At 34.0% G+C, this 23,355-nt stretch overlaps 1 protein-coding gene across 4 annotated transcripts; it reads right to left on the bottom strand.

The window, feature by feature from the left end:
- Positions 1 to 4,662: 4,662 nt before the first annotated feature.
- Positions 4,663 to 11,083, bottom strand: LOC149206837 (uncharacterized). 4 transcript variants are annotated; one of them, XM_089393804.1, is made up of 5 exons: positions 10,997 to 11,083; positions 7,458 to 7,564; positions 6,489 to 6,568; positions 5,260 to 5,352; positions 4,663 to 5,087 (listed from the first exon to the last, which is right to left on the bottom strand). In XM_089393804.1, the coding sequence occupies exons 3-5, from the start codon at positions 6,525 to 6,527 to the stop codon at positions 4,890 to 4,892; spliced, it is 330 nt and encodes a 109-aa protein (XP_089249930.1). In that variant the 5' UTR covers positions 6,528 to 6,568; positions 7,458 to 7,564; positions 10,997 to 11,083; the 3' UTR covers positions 4,663 to 4,889. The 4 variants fall into 4 exon arrangements, 2 of the variants coding, with proteins under 2 accessions (XP_089249930.1, XP_089249931.1); XM_089393805.1 differs by lacking the exon at positions 10,997 to 11,083 and having other exon boundaries at positions 7,458 to 8,438; XR_016251961.1 differs by lacking the exons at positions 6,489 to 6,568; positions 7,458 to 7,564; positions 10,997 to 11,083 and adding exons at positions 5,446 to 5,531; positions 5,634 to 6,280 and having other exon boundaries at positions 4,953 to 5,077.
- Positions 11,084 to 23,355: the final 12,272 nt, after the last annotated feature.

Genomic DNA, 23,355 nt, shown 5'->3' with positions numbered 1-23,355 from the left:
TAAACTCTTTCTCCTAGAAGATAGATTAGACTTGGAAAAATTTAGCATGGATGAGATACACAAGATTCTTATAGCTTATGAAATGAGGATTGAACAGGAAGTTCCATCTACAAATGAATAAAAATTCAAGGCCTCAAAGAAGACAATTAAGAACAAGCAGGAACCAAAACATAAGCCAAGTCAAAGTAAAAACTAAGACTCAAATGAAGAAGTGGCTAACCTTGTAAGGAAAAACAAAAAGAGGAACCAACAAGTACAAAGGTAAGCTCCCTCTAAAATGCTTTAGTTGTGGAAGAATTGGTCATTTTGCTTCAAAATTCCCTTACACAAAACTATCTGAAAATTTTGAAGAAGATGAATCTCCTAAGAAAAAAAGAAAAGAAAAAAAAAATGGGGAACATGAAACAAGGTAAAAAGAAAATGCTTAAGAAAATATTCTACTCTAAGGAAGACAATTTTGCATCTGATAATGATAGTGACAACGAAAGTGATTCAAAACAGGTATTGTTTATGGATTTTGAAAATGAAGATGTCCCCAAGCATGAAGAAAATGTGGAAGGAGAAGTTGACCTAAAAGGAAAATTGATAATTTATCTTGATGGTTTGAAGGAAGAAAAGAAAAGTGTGAGGAAATTGAAAATGGAACTAAATAAAGTAAGAGAACAATATAAGGACTCTAAAAAGATCATCATCAATCTAAAAACATATTTAGAAGAAGCAAATAATATTGAAGAATCACTCAACAAATAATTGGAAGAAAGCTCCAAGATAAGAGAAAGACTGGAAGCAGAAATAGTCTCCCTATGAAAGGAAGCCCAGAGGAAAAATGTGCAACAAAATTTCATGAACAACTCAAAAATACTAAAAGAGATCATAGGTAATTAAAGTTCATGTGGCAAAAAAAACCAGGTTAGGATATAATACAAATTTTCTTAAGGGATAAAGCTCCATGACACGGAAGGAAGGTGAACAAAGGGTTATGTCAAAGTTGTCAAAGAGTCAATCAAGAAGCAACAATCATCTTCAACAAGGGATCATCCAACTAAAATAATGCCCAAGCAACAACCAGCTCACAACCATCAAGAAGGTTCATGGAGAAGTGCACCACCAAGAATATTCTCTTCCTCTAGGTATCACATTATTTTCCTTGGTGTTTGTTATTCATGCAACAATTTTGGTCACAAAGTTGTAAATTGCAATGCTAGAAACATGAGAAATTATGATAACTATGTCAAGAGACCTCGTGAAGATCACAATCAAAACTAAAATATTTTTGCATTACTAATAAATGAAGTTTAATTCCATACGTGTAATAATTTGGACATACAACTCAAGACTATTGAATGAGCACTCCTTTAAAATAAAAATAAAAATCCATAATTCAATGCTCCTTCGAAGGTATGGAAAAGAAAAAATGAGATACATAGCCTTGGGTTCACTGCAAAATCCAAGAAACATGAATGGTTAGTTTACAACGATTGTTAAAAACATATGACAAGAGACAAGGACATGTTTATAGACTTGTGAACTGACAAATAAGGAACAATATCATTTGGAAATGATGGATCATCCAAAGTTTTGGGAAAATGCATAGTTAAGCTTGGAGGTAAAGGTGTCAAGGTAGAAAATGCCTTGCTCATTGAGAACTTGAATAAAAGTTTGTTGAGCGTGAGTCATATGTGTGACCAAGGGCACACAGTTCTTTCTGACTCCAAAAAATTTGAAATAAGAAAGGAAAAGACAAGTAAAGTAGTGGCTACAACATCTCAAGGACATAATAACTTGTATTATCTAGATGAAATTGGAAAGGAAACATGTTGTGTAAGAAAGGAAGATGAAAGTTGGCTATGGCACAAAAGAATGGGTCACATTCACTTTGACAACCTTGTTAAGGTTAGCAAGAAGGAAGGAGTCAAAAAAATGTCTAAAATCACAAAACCTACAAATGCCATATGCAAACATTATCCGTATGCAAAACAAACAAAGGTTGAATTTAAGACTAAGGAACATTATAATTCAAAGCCACTAGAGTTAGTGAAAACCAACTTATGTGGACCTATGAGAACTAAAGGGATGAAAGGTGAGTTATAATTCATATTATTCATTGATGATTGCACTCGAATGATAGTTATTAATTACACTAAGAAAAAATTGGAAGCTTTCAAGCATTTCAAGATATACAAAGAAATGGTTGAAAATGAAACTTATACGAAGCTAAAGTGCTTAAGATTGGACAACGAAGGTGAGTTTACATCTACATAATTTCAACACTGTTGTGAATAACATGGCATAAAAAGGCAATTCTCAACAGCCAAGACACCCCAGCGAAATGGAGTTGTAAAAGAAAGAACGTGATTCCAATTGAAATGGCCAAGAATATGTTGAGTGACTCAAAATTAAGCAATACCTTCTGGGTCCAAGCAGTTGAAGCCGCAATTCATATTCTAAATATAGGAATGCTTAGAAGTAACAGTGACAAAACTCCTTATGAATTATGGAAAGCAAGATCAGCCAATGTCAAGTGCTTCAAGGTCTTCCGAAGTAAATGCCACATAAAGAGGGATGACCCAAAGATTGGCAAGTTAGATTCCAAAGTGGATGAAGGCATATTTGTTGGGTACCCCACCAAAATCTAAAAATACAAATGTTACAATATGAGACTCAACAAAATAGTGGAAATCATCAATGTGACATTTGGTGAAGGATGTAAGACATAGACCAAACAAGATTCAGTAGAACCAGAGATAGAATAACCAAGGAAATAAGAGAAGTTGAAGGAAGAGTCATTAGAAGAAGAACCAAAGGAACCATCATATAAGCAAGTAGAGACTGATCAAAAAACATTTCAAGCATCTTCTAAAGCACCCAAGAAATGGTACCAAAAAAATCACTACAACAAAACCAGCGATTTGCGCCAAATTTAGCGCCAGATTTTAGTGCATTTTTTTTGTAATTGTGATGAGCAACCTGGCGCTAAATCTGGCTCTATTGTACAATTTTTAAAGCGTCCTTTTTTGCACCTGATTTTGCATCCTTTTTCACGCTAGATTTTGCATCATTTTTTACACCAAACTATGCATCATTTTTTGCGTCAAATTTTGAACCAAGATTTGCATCTTATTTTATGATAGGTTTTGCTTCTAGTTTTGTGTCATTTTTTGCATCTATTTTTCATTCTCTTTTGCTTCCTATTTTGTGTCATTCTTTGATTCCATTTTTGCACCATCATTTGCATCAAGTTTACACTGTATTTTGAATCCAATTTAACGTCTTTTTATGCATCCATTTTGTGTCAGTTTTTGCATCTAGTCTTACGCCAGGTTTTGTATCTAGTCTTACACTAGTTTTTGCTTCTATTTTTGCACCAGCTTTGGTGCCTATCTTTGCACCATGTGTTGAATTTGATTTAGCACCAAATTTTGCATCCATTTTTGTGCCCATTTTTGCATCTTTTTTTGGACCATTTTTTACATCCACATTTACATTTGATTTGTCTCCATTTTTCCCATCTCATTTTGCACCATATTTTGCGTCATTTGTTTCATCCAATTTTGCATCATTTTTAACACAATCTCTTGCATCTAATGTTACATCATTTTGAGCATCCAAATTTGCATTTATATTTGCATCTTATGTTGAGTCATGTGTTGTGTCCACCTTTGCATCTTATTTTGTGTCTAATGGTACATTCAATGTAGAGCCATTTTTACGTCTAATTTTGTATTTGTTTTTGCACCAAGTTTTGCATCCAATTTTAAGCTATTTTATGCCCCTTTTTGCACCATTTTTTTGTGTCTACTTGTGTCCAATGTTGCACCATTATTTACACCGACTTTTTCATCCAATTTTGCATTTTTTTGGTGTCTAGTTTTACATCGTTTTCACCATCCAAATTTGCATCTTTTTTTGCCTCATTTTGTGTCCACATTTGCATATAATTTTGTGTCTGAGTTCGAGCCTAAATTTGCATGTGATTAGGAATCATTTTTTACATCCAATATGGCATCCTTGGTTTCACCTTTTTTCAGCCCCATTTTGCATCTTGTTTTATGTCTTTTCTTACATCTTTTTTTTTTCCTTTTTTGCACCCAAGTTTGCATCCCAAATTTACACCATTATTTGCATCATCATTTGGCATATTAATTTGTAACGTTTTTTGCTTCTTTTTAACGCTCAACTTTGCATCTTATTTTACATCTAGTTGTTGTCTTTTTTTGCATCTAATTTGGTGCCCATTTATGTGTCCTTGTTTTTGCCCAATTTGATATCCTTTTGTATGCCATGTTTTGTTCCCTTCTTTGTGTCAACTATTGCACAATTTTTCACTTCTAATTTAAAACACTTTGTATGTCAATTGTTTGAATTTTGCATTAATTCCTAGTTTAACATCCAATTTTACTTTCAATTTTGCATCCATGGTTACATCCGCATTTGACTTCTTATATAGAGTATATTTTTCTTTACATATATGACCCCCTTTATAGATTCATAGTGAAATATATGATAGTTTCTAAATATCATTAAAGCAGATATCACAATTCAAAATCATTTGTAAAGAAATTTAAGAGAAATTGACAACATCCATCCAAAAAAATAACAATGTGTCATTAACAATTTTCAAAACATGTATAAAATAGCAACATAATACTAATAAAATCAGTATTATTTTTAATCAAAACAACTAAAATTCAAATATGATTAACAAATCAAAATATTTCATGAATATCGTTATTCTACGATAAATTAACGACATACATAAATCAAACTCATCGTATGATTACAAAATCAAAATGTCTCATTGATATAGGGTAAATTCACAACACCCATCTAAACATAACAATGTCATTCTACACAATAATTTCTTCATAAAAAACAATGCATGTGCATGCCTAGCTACCACCACCAAGATCATCCTCATGATCATCTTGACCATCCTCATTACTCTGATCCACATCATCACCAACACCGCAACTATCATCATCATCTCCTCCTTCACCACCATCATCCTCATCCTCATCCTCATCATCTCCTGATATATGTTGAACATAATTTGGATCATCGTCTTGGCAATCATTACCTATAGCATTCTGACAAAAAAAATCAATATTACATGTTAGTATTAATTACATAACACAACGCATGTTTTTGTTATACAATGTTAACCATAAAATGAGGTAAGATATAATATCTAATAGTACTAAAAAATAAAATGAAAATATGGTTTAAAAGTATATTGGAAATCCAACTAAGAATACATACCATAGAGTCCATCCAAACAACAAATTCAACCCATCTCTTTTGCTGCAGCACCTCCTTTTCCAAATGATTTGGAGGTCTTCCATATTTTAGTTCCTATCAATCAGTAAATAGGGAGAAATTAGATAACAATGACTTTCTTCTAGTACAAAATTTATTAAAAAAATATCACATGTTTAATATACTTACAAAGGTTGTTATCAGTGCTTTTAAACCTTCTGGCCACTACGATGAGTGACTTTTGTCTTGGTTAACCTCGCCTTGGATGCCTTGTCCTTAAACATAAACCAATTCAATTTATTTTCACACAAATACATGTCTAAGATACTTATAAGTATTAATACATTCTAAATAATGTTAAATGAAAAATTCAATACCTGAATGCTCTCATTGCCGGCTTTTCTTTGTGCATCCAACTTCTCATATGATTTTACAAGTTCTTTCCATACTTTAAAAGGTATGTCAATAGGTCTTTGTTTCAGTCTTTGATCTTGAGGCATTTTTTTAATTTTTCTTGTTTGGTTGCAACGAAACCTCTTACAATTGAGCGACATTTGCAATTTTATCTTCTTAACCGACCAAACGGTACCAAATTCATTCTCTATGTCTTGTACCACCATCTTTTTTAGGTGAAGTGGAATCTTGGAGAATGTGAGGTGAAGATGATCTCTAAATCGTTGAAGGCAGGAGTCCTTTAGCCTATTTAAGAATTGTTTTCCTGCTTCTGTCCTTCTTATCTCCCCTGAGACAGGGTCATACTCTATCTTGGTACCTAAACTACCAATAGATGATGCATAAGCTGAGGATGAACAAGAATTTGCAGTCCCAGGAGTTGCCACCACAGAAGATGTTTCAACACAATGTTCTTCATTATTGGTGTTTGATGTCAATAACACTTTTTTCGATTTTTTTCTTGATCCAAGAGAGGATGGGGAACTAATGGATTCTCCTAAAGCTTGTTGATTACCTGGACCTAGTTGATTAGCTTCAGGGGATTTTGTCTTAAGAAAATGCATTAGGGATTCAGCATCCAAATATTGAAGTTTTTTGAGTCCTTCTATCCCAAAAACTTCTTCAAGCAAGGACTCCGTTATCGGATTCTTTCCCTGTCCAAATTTCAATGATTTACCACAAAGTATAATTATAAAATTATAATTCTAACTTCAAACCTTAAACAAAAAATAAAACATATTATATTATGCAATTATTCTATAAAAACAAAGTAAGCTTACCTTTTCCGATCCACTTGCACCTCCTTCTCCACTTGCCATATCCTCAAAGTAGAAGAGATCGATAGAAAAGGATGTTCTCCCTTAAAAAACAAAGGATTGAAGGTGAATAATCTCAAAATGGCTCTCTAGGGCGGAATTTGCAAACAACTTAGTTAAAAATCCAAGTGACAATTTCTATTTTGACAATTTCTTCCTTTCTTGCAATCACATTCTCCAGTGCTAAATGATAAAATGGTTCAGCTATTATGCTGTCATGTATATAAAAGACCTCATGCCATTGTTCCCCCCTTCATGTTTTTTCCTAAAAAAACATTACCCTTTTTACATAATTACAAAATATAAAAAGCAGCGGATTTTTACATACTTACATAATACAAATAGCAGATTTTTAGCAATTAGAAATTAGATTTACCAAATTTCCAAATGTTTTTTATCTAATTACAGAACATAAACAGTAGCAGATTTTCACATAATTACATAATACAAACAGCATCAGATTTTTACCAATTAGAAATTTCTAATTGGTAAAAATCTGCTGCTGTTTGTATTATGTAATTATGTAAAAAACTACTGCTGTTTATGTTCTGTAATTAGATAAAAAAAAATTTCAAAATTTGGTAAATCTAATTTCTAATTGCTAAAAATCTGCTGTTTTTATTACATAATACAAACAGCAGCAGTTTTTATCTGCTAAAAATTTGGAAGATGAAGATCTTATTCAATTTCTGTATTTAGTTTCATGTGGCAAGAACAAGATTCTTCTAAAGGAACCTATCACTGCAACAATATCTACAAGTGATAATTTTGAATTCAATCCTCCCTTTTCGCACAAGTTGAAGAATATTAAGATTCCACTTACAGATATGAATGCAAATGAGAGGAACAGAGTGATCGAAAATGTAAAAGAAGACAGACATTTCTAAAAAGATTCAAGAATAGTTCTCATCATGAAGGCTAGAAAAATCTTACCTCAGCAACAACTATTGAGCGAGTGTGTTGAACAGCTCCAAAGCACATTCAAGCCCGAACTTAAAGCAATAAAATCCAAAATTTAGGACTTGATCTCAAAGGAGTACCTGGAACGTGACAATGAAAACAGTAATTTATTGAGATATATAGCCTAATATTGCTGATTGAGATGCAAGTTGAAAACAAATCTGTAATGCAACTTATGGTTAATTTTGTTTTATTTTAGAGAAATAAAACATATCACAGATTGGATTTTCCATGTGAGTTCGATTGACTAACATAGAAATACTCTGTTTTGCGATAGAGGATAGAAATACATAAACTAACCGTGGCAATTCATTGCCAAAATTGTCAACTCCCCCTGATTCAGTCACTAATGGAGACTGCAGAGCATTTTCAAATGGTGTGCCAGTAACAACCTTATCATTATCTTATGTAAGCTCACGATTTGTCAATGGCGTACTACATTTTGGTCCAAATAATGTGTACAAGCAAGGAGATATATCATGGCCCTCAGTATGTCCAAGAGTCTTCAGTGGTGTGTCGAAGGATTCCATCCTCTGTTCCAGTGTAGGTGATGACATATTCTGTGAAACAAATTGTTTACTTATCTCTTGAAAGGAAAAAATGAAAAAATGTCACACATACAGTGCACCAACTGTGTACTATGTTCCTTAAGATGAATCTGATAAAGAAGATGGAAAAATATGAAGTTCATACATAATTTAGCTTACCTTTTCAGAATCCATCGCTGCTGTTTCATTTTCTTTCTGTAGATTCTATAACTTCCATAAACTAAGTTGTCCCACCAACCCAGCACAACTCTCCTTTAATGAACTGTGCATAGCCTCATCACTTCCTATGGATTGCCTTGGCCTGTAAACAGAAATGGTATCTATGGTTTTCTTTGTGCTTCCATTAAGTTTTCAATTCATCGGCCTTCTGGAAGGTGTAGCATAGAATGACTCTGGAAGTTGTCCTTGTAAGTCCAATTGTAAAGTTTGCAATCTATTGCTCAAAGTCGGTATTCTGTCTACAATGAAATCCATAATGAAATTTCCATATGTGATCTGTATGTTTCTACACTCAACATCTGCATTGCACTCCTTATAAACCATCTCCTAAAACCACTGTATCAATGCATACTAAGCTCACCAGAAATCTTTCTAATAATGACCATAGCTCCTGTAGGGATGGTATCGCCATAATGCATGCCACAGCAGTAACACACTAAAGCCTACTAAAAGAGAAAGCTTGGATTGTGGTGTGACTCCCTAGCATATGTGATAAATGTACCAACTGTACATTTCCCATTTCTCATTGGGTGACTCAATTGTATTTCCAATCAGTATATTTTTGGATATTTTTATTGGTAGCTTTTTGGGATGTTATAAAGACGAGCGAGGCCAAACAATTAATTTAACTGTTATCATTCCAATTAAAATATCATCTAAATTTACAATTGAATTAGATTCTGCTACCATCATTAAAACTAAAATATTACCTAAATCTACAATTGAATTAACCTCAGCAATAAATTTACAGGACACAAACGGGCCCTCTTCACGTGCAATCCACAGTTTTCAATCAATCGTTGATGCACTAGTCAACAGTGCAAATCTAGAGCAGGCTGTAATCGTGATATTGCCAAAATCATACATAATTCATTCTGGCATCTGGCCAGTGTGCAAGACACTGCACCATCCAATGAAACCACTGGTGTACAGTACAGTGACCGAGCGGCTGTGGACAAACATTTCAATGTGACCACAGACATGGTCAAAACTAATCCAAGCTTTTCAAAGGTGTGTTGCTTTGACAATTAGAGGTAATAATCTTCTATGCGGTTCAATGGCTAAGACCTAACCAAGTTTCCTACTAACGAAATGCCATTCTGCCCTGAAAATGTCACTGGGTACTTCACCAAGCTCAGACCATGGATAACTAAATACATATTAATATTAATAGGTTTAATATAATGTAATACACCATTATTATATACAACATAAGTCAACTAACTTCGAGATGTTCTTAAAAATATATAAAATCATAATTTATAATAATTAAATAAATATAAGGTTGGTGTTAAAAGTGTTTATATTATTTTTTGTTTGTTAGTTTTAGTAGCTTTGATAACTGTACAATTCTAACCAGTGTTTTTCAGACTAAAGCTTAGTTAACTGTACAATTCTAACCAGTGTTTTTCAGACTGGTTATGATTTGAAACCCTGCTTCGTCTGAAACCCCAAGTGTAGAAGATAGTTTTGGTTTTGAAATGCTAATAGTATTGACAGTGGATGTCAACAATATCACTGACTGCCAGAACAATCTGCCCATGCATATGCTCTTCCTTGATTATGATATTGAAGATAGGCAAAGGAAATTATACCAATGAGATAGATCTATGCTTCAGAGAATGAAGATCAATGGATACTCCTGGACTTATTATGGAGACTGAAGACACAGCAAAAGTATGACATTCCTTAGAAGTGAAGTCAGATGATCTTTGGTATCATAGAGATTTGTTCCTTTCACTTCTTCATAGGCACCTTACTAGCTAGTGCCAGTGAGAAGTATCAGTGAGTTCTGAGGGAGCAACATATCTTTTCTTACTATGCCAACTATATGCCCTAGACTTGAATCTAAACGGCGAATTGTCAACAATGGTGTCTTGTCACTTAGTTTTGATTTTCAAATGCTAATAGTATAGACAGTGGATGTCAACAATATCACTGACTGCCAGAACAATCTGCCCATGCATATGCTCTTCCTTGATTATGATATTGAAGATAGGCAAAGGAAATTATACCAATGAGATAGATCTATGCTTCAGAGAATGAAGATCAGTGGATACTCCTGGACTTATTATGGAGATTGAAGACACAACAAAAGTATGACATTCCTTAGAAGTTAAGTCAGATGATCTTTGGTATCATAGAGATTTGTTCCTTTCACTTCTTCATAGGCACCTTACTAGCTAGTGCCAGTGAGAAGTATCAGTGAGTTCTGAGGGAGCAACATATATTTTCTTACTATGCCAACTATATGCCCTAGACTAACGTAGAGGAACGTGTCAGTCGACCTGTGTGTTAATGTTATACATAATGCAGAGGAACAAAGTCTTATACATCGTGAGCCATATGAACTGTGTCGAGCCAAGAGCCATCGGTAATAGATTTGGCAGTAACAACATACCAAGCAACTCTGCTATTGCTATTCAATGAAGCTACGAAGCTGAGCTGTGTAGAAATTAAATCTCAACTAAATTTGGAAGATGAAGATCTTATTTGACTTCTGTATTTAGTTTCATGTGGCAAGAACAAGATTCTTCTAAAGGAACCTAGCACTACAACAATATCTACAAGTGATAGTTTTGAATTCAATCCTCCCTTTTCGAACAAGTTGAAAAAAAATTAAGATTCCACTTACAGATATGAATGCAAATGATATGAATAGAGTGATTGAAAATGTAAAAGAAGACAGACATTTCTAAATAGATTCAACAATAGTTCTCATCATGAAGGCTAGAAAAATCTTACCTCAGCAACAACTACTGAGTGAGTGTGTTGAACAGCTCCAAAGCACATTCAAGCCCGAACTTAAAGCAATAAAATCCAGAATTCAGGACTTGACCTCAAAGGAGTACCTGGAACGTGACAATGAAAACAGTAATTTATTGAGATATATAGCCTAATATCGCTGATTGAGATGCAAGTCAAAAACAAATCTGAAATGCAACTTATGATTAATTTTGTTTTATTTTAGATAAATAAAACATATCACAGATTGGATTTTCCATGTGAGTTCGACTGACTAACATAGAAATACTCTGTTTTGCGATAGAGGATGAAGAAGATTTCCAGGTCACTTGCAAATCACTCACCCAGTTCTACCTTCAAGAGGAGGGACTTGTAAAATCTGCTGTTGTTTGTATTATGTAATTATGTAAAAATCTGCTGTTGTTTATGTTCTGTAATTAGATAAAGAAACATTTCAAAATTTGGTAAATCTAATTTCTAATTGCTAAAAATCTGTTGTTTTTATTACATAATACAAACAACAGCAATTTTTACCAATTAGAAATTTCTAATTGGTAAAAATCTGCTGTTGTTTGTATTATGTAATTATGTAAAAATCTGTTGCTGTTTATGTTCTGTAATTAGATTAAAAAACATTTGGAAATTTGTTAAAAATCCAATTTCTAATTGGTAAAAATCTGTTGTTGTTTATAAAAGACCTCACTCAAAAACAGTAATAAAAGACTTCATGCCATTGTTTTTCCCACTTCATGTTTTTTTCTAAAAAAAAACATTTCTCTTTTTAACATCAGCATATTTTTATATAATTACATAATACAAACAGCAACAGACTTTTACCAATTAAAAATTAGAAAAAAATTAATTTTTAATTAGAAATTTGAGACAAATCTAATTTTTATTTAGAAATTTTATAAAAAACTAATTTCTAATTTGATAACAATCTAATTATAAATTAGATAAAGATGATGTCCTGGCATCACCCATCCTAGTTAAAAGAAAAGCAATAGATCTTTACCAATTAGAAATTAGAAAGAAATCTAATCTATAATTTGATAAAAATATCATTTCTAATTTAATAAAAATCTAATTTCTAATAATGCCCTAGCATCACCCATCCTAGTAAAAGAAAAAGCCTGGTAAAAGGCAAACCCTAAAAACAGCTGCTAAGAAAAATCTACTAGTAAAAATTTATAAAATATTACTAAGGGACTAAGAAGGTGTTGTTCCTAGAAGGAAGAAGTCTATGCTCGAGAGTTGGTGATGCCTGCATGTTGGTTGGGAGGAACAAGCACTCTCCAATAGATTTCCCAAAGGAATTTGTAAGTTTTTATTTGTGCTTAATAACAGACTTAAGATTATTTTGAAGTGGTATATTGGTTTGTTTTGACAGCAAGGTTATTTTGGTCAAATCATTGTTGCGGTATTTAAAATTACATGAAACTTATATGAGTTTATTATCTGCATTAGGATTCCTTGGAAATCTACCCATGTGAAAACCTTAATGTTGTAATATCTTCCCATTGTGACTTGAATTAATGTTTGGATCTTGATGTTGAAATGACACAGTTGTGTCTTTGCCTAAGGTGACTAAGGTGACTAAGGTTGCTGTAAGCACTGATGTGGGGTCCCATAACCACCTCATGGATGGAGACTGGAATAAATAGTCCTTGTTTATTACTAAGATTGATAGAGTATATCTGCAATTGTAAATTAAAATACTGGATAATGATTGATTGATATGAATTTATTAAGAATGATATCGACATTGGGCCTCTTGACTGTGTATAGATATACAGTGATTGGTCACGAGGTGTGTGGCCTTTGACCTTTCATTGGCATAATTAGTACTGTTCCTACTACATTGCCACCCTCTTAAGAATGTTTTGTCCTCAAAGCATAGTAAATGAGATTTTCTCTTGCTGAGCATGCTTTCTTGGTAGCATCATCTTTATTTAGTTGTGGGAGTTTGACTCAGTTCTTGATTTGAGTGATGGTGAGGTTCCTTTGCAGTGTGCACATCATATTCTAAAGTCTTTTGGCCTAGTTATTCAATGTGAAACCTTGATAATCCATGGTAACATACTTTCTTTGCGGTTATATGTTTGTCTGTGTTTCTTGCCCCCTTTCTATTAGTTGTAGATCATTTGTGATGGGAACTTTCAACCCATATAGTTCATAATTTTGTCTTTTCTAGTTAAATTACTTGAACTATTCTTCAAGTTTAATGTTATAAGCACCCCACTGCATCAACTATTCAACACCTAGTACCCTACCCATCTCATTGAGCTGAAGAGCATAGAGTTGTGTTAAATGTTCCAATTCTTGTATTTGAACCATGACTTTATGGAATCTTTTTACTGTCTTGACCTTTTATCGATCAATGATTTTAACTATGGAGTGGGGTACACAATTAGGTTCAGTTGCTTAGCTTAGTTGATGTCTATACAGTTATGGGTACTGTTGGAATCTACAAGTATTCTTTTGCTGCTCTTCTAAGGTGCACCATATCTTTCTTTCTGTTTAAGCCAACAGTCACAGCTAAAATTTCTTCTTTAGAGCCACTAGGTGGGTCCACCTCTGATATTTGATCTGATGGATTGTTTGGCAGCATAATTTTTTGTGTTATACAATTGACCCAAGACACTATTGACTAATGGCATTTTCCCTAATGGTTGTGCAACTAGGCTTTCTAGATTGTCTTTATTGTAGGGTTTCAAACCCTCTTTCTGGCCCTTTTACCAGGCTCTCTTGAAGTCTTCACAAAGACTGACCTTTTGTTGAACTGGATCCACCTCTGATATTTGATCTGATGGATTGTTTGGCAGCATAATTTTTTGTGTTATACAAGTGACTCAAGAGACTGTTGACTAGTGGCATTTTCCCTAATGTTTGTGCAACTAGGTTTTCTAGATTGTATTTATTGTAGGGTTTCAAACCCTCCTTCTGGCCACATTTTAGCAGGCTGTCTTGAAGTCTTTGAAGAGACTGACCTCTTGTTGGACTGGATGGACTATTTCTATGACAGTTAATTTTCAGATTGGGCTGTAACAACTTTAGAAGATGATATTCCTGGTACTGACTCCACGTCTCTCACACGTATGGCTGGTTGTTTGAAAAGGGGGACTCCTCTTAATGCTTTTGCTGAAGTTTCTACTAAGCTCTGTAGGACTTATCATCTTCTGAGATTTTTAAAAATGGATTAACTTTTTGTGTGGATCGTTCTCTTCCACACTGATGTTTTTCCTTCTTGGACATACTATTTACAAGATCATTCTCTTGGTTTCTCTCGGATGTACTTTCAGTGGCAGTGTTATTCTCATCAACAGATCTTGCTGCTTGGTGCTCCTATAGTTGACCATACTAATTCAACGGCCTCTCTTTTAGATTTCCTCAAGAAGCCCCCCTTTCTTTGTTGTGTAATTGTGTTGGTATTGGTTCTATGGTGTTTTGGGCTGGTTCTATTTTCAGACAGCCTACATTCATTTATATACCCTTACATTCATTTATATAGCCTTTTGGAGGGAAAACACCTTTACTTCCCCCCAAAACCCCTAAACCACAGTCAAAATCCACCTTTTTTGCATGTTTTGCTGGGCGTGCCTAAAACCGGCCGGTTTAGGACAGAACCGGCCGGTTTGATACAAACCGGCCGGTTCCGTCCTAAACCGGCCGGTTTTCACTGGTTAGGGCTAAAAAATGGCGAAATGCCCTATCAAACCGGGTTTTTTGGCCGGTTCGGACCGGCAGCCTTGCTAACCGGCCGGTTTGACCGGTAACCGATTTTTAAAAACGGTTTTAAAAACACTGGTTACAGGTGGTCCAGGTTCAGGAGTAGTAGCACCAGTAGCAGCATCATAGGGAGTCTCTTAGCTAAGTTGTTGATAGAGTAGATCTAGATCCAATGGTTCATGAAGCTGTTGATTACCATCATCATGTTGAGCTTGATGACCTATAAGCAGTTGCTATTTTAGTTCCATTACCCGGAGCATACCTGAAAGTTAGAGAGCCAAAGCATCCATCTACTGACATTTGGGTCAATACCTGGGATAGCCAAAACCTGCTGAGTTTTTATTTGCTGGGAAGGGATTGAAGCTAGCTTTTGGGTGAGAATACGAAGCCTATGGTGGGCACTGCTCTGCTGCTCCCTCTGGTTCATCTACATGACATGCTGGTTACTGTATCGATCAGAGAGAAAAATGTGTCTCATTCTAATAGAGAAATAGGTTGATCGTGAATATAAAAATAGAAGTTTCGGGTGAGGTATAAGTGGAGAGGATCCTTGATGTGTTCTTTTAGGAGCTCGAGTAATAGGTTATGAGAAACTTGGTCGAAACAGCTAGAATATCTGCATGCACTAATTGCTGAACCCCGCTCCATCTTTGAACGTCTAACGTCTAATAAGAAAGAAAGAGTGATTGATATTGACGACCATTGATATTGACAAAAGATAGGAAGGTTTAGTTGTCAGGATAGAGAATCTCAAAAGGTGGTAAACCCTACTACTAATAGCAGTATGAGTAATTACAGCAGTTGCCTGTATGCATTCACTAAAAAGAAATAATTCTTTACTTGCTCAATCGACTAGTAATAATCCACATCTTACACTTTTGAAAGCTTTCATGTAGTCAAACACACATCCATTGACCACCAACCGTCGAAACATGTATCGTATTATGAACGAATTACTAGATCCCCTCCATAAGTCATATGTAATTATGTTATAACCAACCTAATGAATGCAGAAACGATACAAAATGCTGTGAAATGCGTCTCACTCTTGCTTAGACCCGCGGGTCATGAAGAAAGAATTATAGATCTTATTCACAGCAAGTAGGTGTATATTATGCATCCATGGATGGAAAGACAAATTGCACCGGTGAGACCAGGTGATGCCTTAGAAATTTTTGCATGCCTCCCACCCAATCCAATTTGTTCAATTTCTCGTCGAAAGTAGCATAGATCACAAGAAAATGTCGGTCACTGAGAACATCAAAATGACTATTGACCCACCCACCCCAATCCCCAAACGAAGTCGCTTGTCGAGATGTTCTTAAAAATATATAAAATCATAATTTATAATAATTAAATAAATATAAGGTTGGTGTTAAAAGTGTTTATATTATTTTTTGTTTGTTAGTTTTAGTAGCTTTGATAACTGTACAATTCTAACCAGTGTTTTTCAGACTAAAGCTTAGTTAACTGTACAATTCTAACCAGTGTTTTTCAGACTGGTTATGATTTGAAACCCTGCTTCCACTGAAACCCCAATTGTAGAAGATAGTTTTGATTTTGAAATGCTAATAGTATAGACAGTGGATGTCAACAATATCACTGACTGCCAGAACAATCTGCCCATGCATATGCTCTTCCTTGATTATGATATTGAAGATAGGCAGAGGAAATTATACCAATGAGATAGATCTATGCTTCAGAGAATGAAGATCAATGGATACTCCTGGACTTATTATGGAGACTGAAGACACAGCAAAAGTATGACATTCCTTAGAAGTGAAGTCAGATGATATTTGGTATCATAGAGATTTGTTCCTTTCACTTCTTCATAGGCACCTTACTAGCTAGTGCCAGTGAGAAGTATCAGTGAGTTCTGAGGGAGCAACATATCTTTTATTACTATGCCAACTATATGCCCTAGACTTGAATCTAAACGGCGAATTGTCAACAATGGTGTCTTGTCACTTAGTTTTGATTTTCAAATGCTAATAGTATAGACAGTGGATGTCAACAATATCACTGACTGCCAGAACAATCTGCCCATGCATATGCTCTTCCTTGATTATGATATTGAAGATAGGCAAAGGAAATTATACCAATGAGATAGATCAATGCTTCAGAGAATGAAGATCAGTGGATACTCCTGGACTTATTATGGAGATTGAAGACACAGCAAAAGTATGACATTCCTTAGAAGTGAAGTCAGATGATCTTTGGTATCATAGAGATTTGTTCCTTTCACTTCTTCATAGGCACCTTACTAGCTAGTGCCAGTGAGAAGTATCAGTGAGTTCTGAGGGAGCAACATATCTTTTCTTACTATGCCAACTATATGCCCTAGACTTGAATCTAAACGGCGAATTGTCAACAATGGTGTCTTGTCACTTAAAAAAAAACTCAACAGTGCCTTGTGGATCTTAAATTCAACGAGTTTATTTATGCTGGTCTCTGTAAGATTACAGTCTTCATTAGGAGTTCTTTCCATGGTCATATAAGATGATGCCATTTGATGCTATTGGTTAGATTACATATAAACATCGAATTCTCAACAATGGTGTCTTGTCACTTAAAAAATATTGAACAGTGCCTTATGGATCTTAAATTCAACATGTTTATTTATGCTGGTCTCTGTAAGATTACAGTCTTCATTAGGAGTTATTTCCATGGTCATATAAGATGATACCATTTGATGCTATTGGTTAGATTACATATATTTTGAGTATCGATTCCATATTAACTATGCATCAGTGCCAACATATGTCGCAGAGAAGCAATGTAGATTCATTCAAACTGACTTTGTTATAGAGGAACGTGTTAGTCAACCTGTGTGTTAATTTTATACATAATGCAGAGGAACAAAGTCTTATACATCGTGAGCCATATGAACTGTGTAGAGCCAAAGACACATCTATATATATACAGAGGATAGTGAGACACATATGTGCAGTGAAGCCTACTATGTCGCAAAGGAACAATGTCTCTATGTCAATGTGATCATTGATGAATGGATGAACAGTGTACAATGTAGTATACAAGAGATGGGAGACTGTAACTGAGAGCAATAACAAGGTCCCTTAAGAACAATAAAGATTTAGAGCGAGAGACTTCCTGTGGCGAGAGTCATGTAAAAAAACCTACAAACTTTGTAACCAGTCATTACATCAGAGGGAACAACACATCAATACTATCATTACTGAGACAATCCATCTTTTATCTGGAACAAAATCATACATATCTTGATGAGAGAACACATTCTTGCAGTCTACAAAATCGATTGAAATGTCTGCTTCTGTTTCAAGAATAGAATCAGTTATACCTGAACAAGGGAACATATCCCACTGCCTCCCTGACCCGTGCACTTTCCTTCTCTCCTGCCACTAATAGCTTCAATAACTTCAATCTAACGATGATCTGGTATTGCTGGCCCTTTTTCGTTCCCATCGCGTCCTTTTCTGTTTTTGGTAATCCTCCCAAGTCCCCTCCTTCCACCTTTTTTCCTATTCCAAATCAGGGTTTTCCCAGAGCGAATGTTCTATGGTCAGCATATTGAAGATGGAGGAGATCCATAGGTTCCAGTGCTGGCCCTTTTTCGTTCCCACCGCGTTTTTTCTGGTTATCCTCCCAATTCCCCCTCCTTCCGCCTTTTTTCCTGTTCGAAATCGAGGTTTTCTGGAGCGAATCGGAGTTTCCTGCCGCGAATGATCTACGAAGTTTTCTGGAGCGAATCGGGGTTTTCGTGTGCGAATGATCTATGATCAGCACATCAAACATGGGAGTGAGATCCATAGGTTGCAGCACTGGCTTTCTTTTCATTCCCGCCGCCTCTTTTTCGGGTTATCCTCCCAATTCCCCTCCTTCCGCTTTCTATCCTATTCGAAATCGGGGTTTCCTGGAGCGGATCGGGGTTTTCTAAAGTGAACGGTCTGGTCAGCCCATTGAACATGGAAATGAGGGGCGGATCGGGGTTTTCTGGAGCACGATTACCAGCTAATGAAGAAGCAGTTGAGGCCAGTGAAACTACACCATCCAACCCCTATCCTGTTGCAGTTGAGTAACCAAATGATCCGCCCACTATTTAAGAAGCGGGAGATTTCACACACGCATAAAGATATGGTATCGATGCACTACTACCGGCATCCGAGCATCCAGGTAAGAGTGGTTAACCCTCTCACGCATCCAAGCCTCCTGCTATAGCCGCCTCAGAAAGAACTCTTTCTAAAGTTCATTTGTTAATAATACGTATAAACAATATATATATATATATATATATATATATATATATATATATATATTTTTTGTCTATTCTTTTCTTTCTTATTTCATCCTCCCAATTCCTATTCAGTTGTTAATACGTATATAAGACATCCTATTCTGTCTATTCTTTTTGGCTCTATTGGCAAGGTTCAATGCCTTCAATAGAGAAACCCACAACCCCCGGGAACCAGTACTTTGATCTGGGAAGCCTATATCTTAGGAGAACAGAAACAATCTTGAGTCAGCCCATTGAACATGGAAATGAGGGCCATAGGTTCCACTGTAGTTAGGGCAAGCCAAAAAACAAAAGTCATTGTTATTGCCATGTATTGAAATTACAATATATGTGATAAATACATAAATAAATATATATATATATATAAATATTAACAAATAATTAAATAAATAAATAATAAATATATTATATATATATATATATATATATATATATATATATATATATATATATATATATATATATATATATATATATATATATTCATCATCTCTAATTTTTTTTTAAAGAACTATTAACTTAACAACTAATTTTATAATTCTTTTTATATTTATATATATACATATAATATATTTATATATATACATATAATATATATATATATATATATATATATATATATATATATTTATAATTAGTTAGTTATACTTCTATAACTAGTTAATTATACGTTTTTTCTAATATTTATATTTTCTATGTATTTATTAAATAGTTAATACTTTTAGCTATCTATTAACTCAACAACCAATTAAATTAAAATTACTTTATACATATAATTTATATATTTATTTAAAGGTAAGGTCCCTTATTAAAACTAACTTCCATTTAATTTATTAAATAATTTTTTTTTTTTTTTTTTTTTTTTTTTTTTTTTTTATCTTGGTCCCAAGTCAAATTTAACTGTTGATCTAGTTAGCTGTTGGAGGCTCTGCTCAAACTATTTAACATGCAAAGTTGGATCTGATTCTTCAACTTGTCCTGACGATGAACCACACTGGTTGGTTCGAAACGCCTAAACAAATGATATATCTTGTGATTTACGCTGGAAAAATTTCTCGTAAACTACACATTAAGAAAGTTTGTGCACTCCTATATGGATAAACATGCTTATTATCTTTCATGAGTTTCATCAAATATTTAACATATTATTCATCAACTTTATTTAGATATTCATCATCTCCAATTAACAAATATACATTAAGCAAGTTCATGCACTCTTATATCGATAACATGCTTATTATTTTTCATGAGTTTCATTAAAGATTTAACATATTATTCATCAACTTTGGATTTGGCGAGGATGAATTCTAGTATATTACCAAGTGTGTTTTTTTCAATTGTAGTTCTTACTTTCATGATTAATTTGGTTGTAATTTTTACTTCCACGATTAATTTAGTCTAAGTTCTCTAGGTAGTCATTAATGATCTATTCAGTGCTATGTGGGGGTTTTACTTTTCAACAAATATGAAGTATCTATGTTACATTGGGACCTAGTGACCTTGTTGAAAAACCCTAGCAAACATCTTTGAAACCATTTACTAGCACTAGTTGAACTTGAGATTTCTCAAAAACTAAAAGGAACAAATAAGGGTTGCTTTGCCAATCCACTCATAACCTAATCCACTTTGGTGATGAAGGGAAACCAACTATAAGATATCAAACACCTTCCCTCATGCACAGTGCATAGAGGCTCTACCCCTGTAAAGGTTTGAACATGTGTTGTTTACATTGTAGTGCCCATAGTTGTACCATTTATACTTTACTCCTGTCTCTTTGGGAGGAATAGATCACTTAGGCATCATTTTAGGATTTATTTATTTATGCAATAATTCTTTTAGTCATTATTGACTTAGGTTGGAAATGCCATAGTGTTTTTTTTCCAATAAGAAAAAAATATTATTTGTGTATTAATATTAATGCAAAGGTGTAATTTAGATCATCTAACATATATTAAATATGCTTCACATGTATGACATGGTAGTATAATATGTTCAACATCTAATGTTCGCTAAATATTGAAATCTCCATAGGATTCAAACAACGCTATGTTCCTAATGTACATTCAAACTAGATAGGCAACTTGATATCCATGTTAAAAACTAGTATATATCCAAAATTCAATAGATATGACCCTAATAATCAGAAGTGTAGATCTGCATGAAAAGTTAAGACTTCAACTCGGGTTCAATCATTATCATAAGAGTGTCACAACAATGGTGGAGAATTTCATAATTGAAAATGCAAATAGCTAACATGAAAAATAGAATGGTTGAAACAATGGAATAAGAAATAAGACTATAACAATTCCATAGATGACTTTAATAAAAATTGTTATCATTGTTGTGTATTGCAGGTGCTAGGAGAGGCCATGGAAACAAATGAATTTATTTCCAATGAAGACACACAACATGATTTAGGGCATCAGGTACTTGAATATTACATTAATTTATGAAATATAATAAAATGAAATTTAGTTCCTGATCCTTGTTTTCCTAAACCTAGTAATTTATATAGTTTATTATTCAAACTTGAAAAAAAATAATGCATGTCGTTGATTCTTTTAGGTGGAAAATGTGTTTTCAACAAATACAAAGTTGAACCCTTTTACTGTAAAACAACCAAAATATGTACACAAGGGTGGACACCATACTGTTAAAGCACATCGCATGAGAAAGTGGGTGGAAGAAGATATGACAATTGACTCTACAAATACAATAGAAATTGGTGGCAATGAACAAGAGGTTAGTCATGATGATAATACATGGAATGAATACTTTGATACAATTGTTATACTTTGTGGGTGTTATAAATAAGTTCAGTTATAAATTAATGGACGATATAAGTACATCATATAGTCTAATCTCTAACCTTGGAAAAAATAATGCATGTATCAATTATTTTAGGTTGGCAATGGAATCAGAACAAATGAGGAGTTTAATCATTTTGATAGACCAATACAAATACCTGCATATGGACGTGGCCTACGCCGTACAATTAAATCACACAAAAAGAAATGGGTGGAAGAGGATATGACAATGGAGTTTGTAAATGAAATAGAAAATCAACACAATGAACAAGAGGTTGGTCATGATGATACTACATGCATAGATGAATAATTTGAGACAATTGTTGTTTTTGGATGTTCCTAAGGTAGAAAATCTAAGAATATGAAATTAATGTGGCTTGTTTTTAAAATAATGTGTTCAAAAATAATATTTTTAATTTATTGTATACATGTATAATGTTGTTTTGTTGAGTAATTTATTGCGTATATCTTTGAAATGGATCCATGTTCTATACAGTAATTGCTATCTAACATTAAATAATGGTTGCATTTAATTATAGGTAAACGATGTTGATGATACACCTATTAATGATCAAGATCCAACTAGACCATTAAGAATTCAACGAGATGATCCAATTCATCCTTTAAACCATACTAGGAGAAGAAGAGAAGCATTGAAGAGAGCACTACCACGTGAAAAATTTGAGGAATTGATGAAATTAGCATACATTGATGACATGCCATCCACTACTCAGAGTAGAGATGTCGATGGAAATGTAATGCATGAAGAAGGATTGAACGAAATGCTCACAAGTTTCTTTGGGGATGGAAACAATGATGAGGGTGATGATCCTATGCATAATAATGATGATGCTGATATAGAGGGAAACTACCGCCAACATAATTATGATGATATCAACATCAATGCATCAATTAAGCAAGCAACAAAGACAGTGGTGTTCAAATCGGGTGCAAGTAGAACATCCAAGCTTTCATGCACATTAATATTATTGGAAATCAAGTCATTATTTGGTTGGTCAGACAAGAGCTTCACTACCTTACTAAAGTAATTATTTGAATTATTTTTCTAGTTTTGCACTGTCAATTTGTGTCCTCAATTAGAATATAAGTACTAACTTCATATAATTTAATTTGAGGTGGATTTTACATTATGGTATATAAACAACGTTATAAATGACATTTTTAACGTGTAGGTTTGAAAAAAAAACTTGCAGGGCTCTAAAGGATAAAATATTCCCTGAAGATAATGTGTTGCCATCAACTTGTAGAGAAGCGCGTCAATTGTTAGTCAAGTTGGGGATTGAATATAAGCAAATTCATGCATGTAAAAATGATTGCATCTTATATAGAGATGAATATAAAGACAATGAAGAATGCCCTGTTTGCAAAGAGAAAAGATATCGTACGGATGTACAAGGTTCTACAGTTCCAAATAAGGTTTTACGACACATGCCAATTATTCCTAGACTACAACGGATGTTTCGTTGTAAATCTCTTGCACAATTGATGGATTGGCATGCAAAGAATAGGAGTAAAGATGGATTCATGCG

Source organism: Pinus tabuliformis, chromosome 1_2 (assembly GCF_031772625.1).
Source record: "Pinus tabuliformis cultivar Carrire ecotype Pingquan chromosome 1_2, CPIR1, whole genome shotgun sequence".
Lineage (NCBI taxonomy): Eukaryota > Viridiplantae > Streptophyta > Pinopsida > Pinales > Pinaceae > Pinus > Pinus tabuliformis.
The sequence above is the reverse complement of the archived record's forward strand: the minus strand, read 5'-3'. Positions and strand labels throughout refer to the sequence as shown.

Excerpts from the sequence above, each read along its gene's own strand:
- LOC149206837 (XM_089393804.1), bottom strand. The coding sequence starts at position 6,527 with ATGGCAAGTGGAGAAGGAGGTGCAAGTGGATCGGAAAAG. Across the intron at positions 5,353-6,488 it reads GTGCAAGTGGATCGGAAAAG|GAACTAAAATATGGAAGACC; the intron begins GTAAGCTTACTT and ends ACTGATTGATAG. Across the intron at positions 5,088-5,259 it reads TTGTTTGGATGGACTCTATG|AATGCTATAGGTAATGATTG; the intron begins GTATGTATTCTT and ends TTTTTTTGTCAG.